The sequence below is a fragment of the Trichechus manatus genome, unplaced genomic scaffold (assembly GCF_000243295.1).
Source record: "Trichechus manatus latirostris isolate Lorelei unplaced genomic scaffold, TriManLat1.0 scaffold00096, whole genome shotgun sequence".
Classification (NCBI taxonomy): Eukaryota; Metazoa; Chordata; class Mammalia; order Sirenia; family Trichechidae; genus Trichechus; species Trichechus manatus.
In genome coordinates this window covers 9,146,040-9,150,106 of record NW_004444032.1, presented here as the reverse complement: position 1 = coordinate 9,150,106, position 4,067 = coordinate 9,146,040, and the positions used below count along the sequence as shown (strand labels likewise).

The window sequence follows — 4,067 nt, the reverse complement described above, 5'->3', positions numbered from 1 at the left end:
AGACTGAGTCCAGTACAGCTAGATGGAGCCCAGCTACCACCACTGACTGCTCTGACCAGGATCACAACAGAGGGTCTGGACAGAGCTGGAGAAGGATGTAGAGCATAATTCTAACTCACAAAAAAAAGACCAGATTTACTGGCCTAAAGGAGACTGGAAAAACCCCGACAGTATGGCTCCCAGACACCCTTTCAGCTCAGTGGTGAAGTCACTTCTGATGTTCACCGTTCAGCCGGGGACTGGACAGCCCCACAAAACCAAATGGGACTAGTGAGGCACAGCAGTCCAGGGACAAGGGCTAGAAGGCAGAAGGGAACAGGAAAGCTAGTGATAGGGAACCCAAGGTTGAGTAAGGCCAGTGTTGATGTGTAGTGAGGTTGTTAACCACTGTCATAGGGCAACATGTGTACTAACTGTTGAATGAGAAACTATTTTGTTCTGTAAGCCTTCATCTAAAGTGAGAATAGCAGCACAACTGGAAGAGCGTAGTCGATGTCACTGAACTGTGCATGTAAAAATTTTTGAAATGGTGTATCTTTGGCTACGTATATTTTCAACAACAACAACAAAAATGTCGAGAAGGGAGAGGGTTGACATGTTGTGGGGTTGTTAACCAATGTCATAAAACAATATGTGTACTACCGTTTCATGAGAAGCTATTTGTTTTGTAAGCCTTCACCTGAAGTACAATTTAAAAAAAAAAAAACTTAACTGGGATTCCAAAATACTTTCTCAGAATATTTAAGGAAAATTAAAGACAAAGAAACAAAAAGCAAACAATAACAAAAAACAACCATGAGGGTATACTATGCTTTACCACTATACTCCAAACCACCATGTTGCTCAAATAAAACATTAAAATTCATTTTGTGCAACTGGGGTTTCTGGTCTGACATTTCTTCTTTTAAGTGTCTTGGTTAACAAAGTTTAGCATGGTCCGGTTTACTTCATATAATTTAGAAACCAGAGTAAAGAATACTTGCCAGATTTTTCCTTTAATTATTTTTCATTTTACTAATGTGTGTTTCAAATAAATTAATGGGGCAGCTACACATGCAAGCGTCCAATAGGCATACTAACACAAATGTGCCATTTCCCTCTCTGCACGTTCCCCAGGGTTAAAACTATAGTTTCTTTAACTCCTCGTGTTTCACTTTCCTTTTCACAGAAATACTGTACTGTACCCAGCGGAGTAAGGGCAGATTGGCTTTTATAATACCGGATAAGGAGCATGAGTGATCACTATGAGCAAAGGAGTTTGAAACGGAGCCCAATGGAGTGGGGCGGGTCCAGCACGGATACAGGGGACAGACATGTGCCCTCCACACGGGGGCTACAGGCAGAAGAACGTGGCTGCTCCGGCGCCCCTCCCAGGACCTCGTCCACCCCTTCCCCGAGAAGGGTCGTAGCTGTCCAGCAAGGGGCGAATGGACAGGACCCAAATGGGCAGAGAAAATCCCATTTCTCAAACTCCGCTCCGTCTCTCCACCCCCGAGCCCCAGGGGCCGTTACCTAACAGACCCGCTCCTCGGGGAAGCCCTCGCCCAGCGCAACCCAACCCAGTCCAGTCTGAGGCCAAGAGGCCACGGCTCCTAGGGAAGGTGTGCGCTCGGCAGGGAAAGCCCGACCCTCCCCGGTCCCGACCCCACGGCGCTGGCCGAGCCCCAAGGCTGGCGGAGGCACCGGCGGGCTCTCGGGCGGTGCCTGCCACGGACCCGCCTCAGCCCCTCGCCGCGCCCCCCTACCGCGCACCGCAGGCCCCGCCTCCTGTCGTCCATCCCTCCATCCCTCCTCCATCCACCTCCTTCCCATTGCGGCGTCAGCTTCACCTGCCCCGCCGCCGCCGCCGGCGCCTTCCCACGGGGCCGCCCCCGCGCCACGACCCCAGACCCAGCCACCTCCCGCCTCTCGCCCGTCCCCGACGCGCCCCTTCCTCCTTCGTCACCTGCCTCCGCCCCGAGCTTCTACCTTGTAGGAATCGGTGGCCAGAAGGATGTTGAACTCGGTTTCTGCCGCAGCATTCATCTCGGGCCGCAATGTGGGGGCCGCGCGCCACGGGCTCCACGGCGCGGCTGCGAGGAAAGAGAAAAATGGGCTTCACTGCGCTCCGTTGCTTAGGTCACCGCTCGGTCGGAGGGGGAGGGCAAAAGGAGGGGAAAGCGGCACGGGAAGGAGGGGCCAGGAGCGGGCGGGCCCGGGAGCCGTGACGCGGCGGAGGTGGCAGCGGTGGCTCGCGTGCTCGCAGTCTAGGAGCCCGGGCGGTCGCCCCACTTCGGCTACCCCGCCCCCACCCTATCACCCCAGCGGGGACGAGAAGGGGCGGGGCGGGATGATCGCGCGTGCGCACCGCGCAGGGGGCGGGACTGGGCGGAGAGGACGTGAGGCACGCGCTCTTCCTCCGAGCCGCCCGCCCAGGGAAGCCGGAGGCGGTCTGGCCGCCCCGGCGCGTGACCGGGCGCTCGCCTGGGTTTCATTGCTCAACCCCGCGCAGCGGGGCGGGGCCCGGAAGGGGCGTTCCCAATCGCGCCCCTCCTGCGATCAGGCGGTTCGCCCCCCTGGCGTGGACCTTCCTTCCCTACCCAGTCCTGGCTGATTTTCTGGGTCCTACTAAAGTCACGCCACCCGGCTGGGAACTGTGGAGCCTCCTACTGCCCATCTCTCCGTTCCCTATGCGCAGTTACTCACCTTTGTCTCTGGCTTGGACTAAAGCTCGAGCCGTTTACCGCCATCCCTCTCTGCCCTCCGGTTCCTCCTAGTCCTCGCTTTAACATCCCTAAAGGCTGAGGTGATGAGTAAGGTCTGAGGAGCCCGTTTAATGTGTCTACTCCACTTTCCTCCGGCTCTATTGATGGCTGAGTTCTTTGATTTTTGGATGTTTTGACTTTCCTTCGGAGAAAATAACCTGTGTCGAAAGGCTAGGGTTGAAATCAGTCCTCACAGGGGCAAGACCTGATTGAATCAAGTATTGCCTGGAAGTAAAAGGCAACGGGCCGAGCCTTTGACAGGATTCGAAACTGAGTTTTATCATCGTTAATAATCTTTAAGTCTTGGGAAACAGTTTGGCAACCCCCAAATAAGCAAGTGAAACATCAGATGACTTCACCTAAATACAAATCATCCACCAGCGCCGTTCTCAATTCATGATTTCATTTTTCATAAAACTACGATTCCCTTTGTCTGCATATTCATATTTTAATAGTTTCTTATTTTTTTATAATAGGTTTTTACCGGATACAAATAGCCGGCAAAAAGCAGTTTATCGAAAACTGGTACAGGAACTTTATAGACCGTTCTTCAAGTTAGTGGAAGTCTCATTTTACCCTGGGGCGGGGGAGGAGGAGGGTTTGTGTGAATTGAGAGAAATTCTTCGCAAGAAAGCTGGGAACACAGCTGGAACATCTTCAAATGAAAGCAACTTTAAGAGTCCAGACACTGGAATCAGTAGATTCTTGACAATCATCTCCATGTATGTTGTTGTTAGGTGCCATAAAGTCAGTTCCGACGCATAGCGACCCTGTGTACAACACAAGGAAACACTGCGCAGTCCTGTGCCATCATCACAGTAGTTGTTATGCTTGAGCCCATTGTTGCAGCCACTGTGTCAATCAATCTCCTTGAGGGTCTTCCTCTTTTTTGCTGACCTACTTTACCAAGCATGATGTCCTATAGGTAGATACAATGCAGGGGAAAGATCATGGAAGTGATGAGATATGCCCAACGCACTCACCAGGTCGTACGTAATACTAACACATTTTGAATTATTTTCATCAACAAGGTTTGAAACAAAGGAGGATTTGTTGTTACCCCTCCCTGTGTTTAGCGGGGACAATTGTTTAAAATTTTTTTTAATAAATTATTTTTAAAAAATTAGGGAGATTTGGTTATATTAGTTCAAGCAGCACAGTTCAAAGAAGGAAAAAAATCCTTTCACCTTTCTTAATTTACTGCTTTTTTCCCTCCTCCATTCATTTTAAATTTACATAACCTCTCTTAAATGACAAATTCTTACTGGAATCCTGAATGTATAACTGACCATTGTTCTATGTTTCTTTATTCAGGAAAAGAAA

At 50.7% G+C, this 4,067-nt stretch overlaps 1 protein-coding gene across 3 annotated transcripts in view; it reads right to left on the bottom strand.

Moving 5' to 3' along the window:
* Positions 1-2,134, bottom strand: part of NAMPT (nicotinamide phosphoribosyltransferase) — a 59,176-nt gene extending 57,042 nt beyond the window's left edge. For all 3 annotated transcript variants that reach the window (XM_004382605.3, XM_023737056.1, XM_023737057.1), the window contains exon 1: positions 1,969-2,134. In XM_004382605.3, coding sequence (XP_004382662.1) covers positions 1,969-2,025 — 57 coding nt within the window. In that variant the 5' untranslated portion in view covers positions 2,026-2,134. The remainder of the gene's footprint in view (positions 1-1,968) is intronic.
* Positions 2,135-4,067: the final 1,933 nt, after the last annotated feature.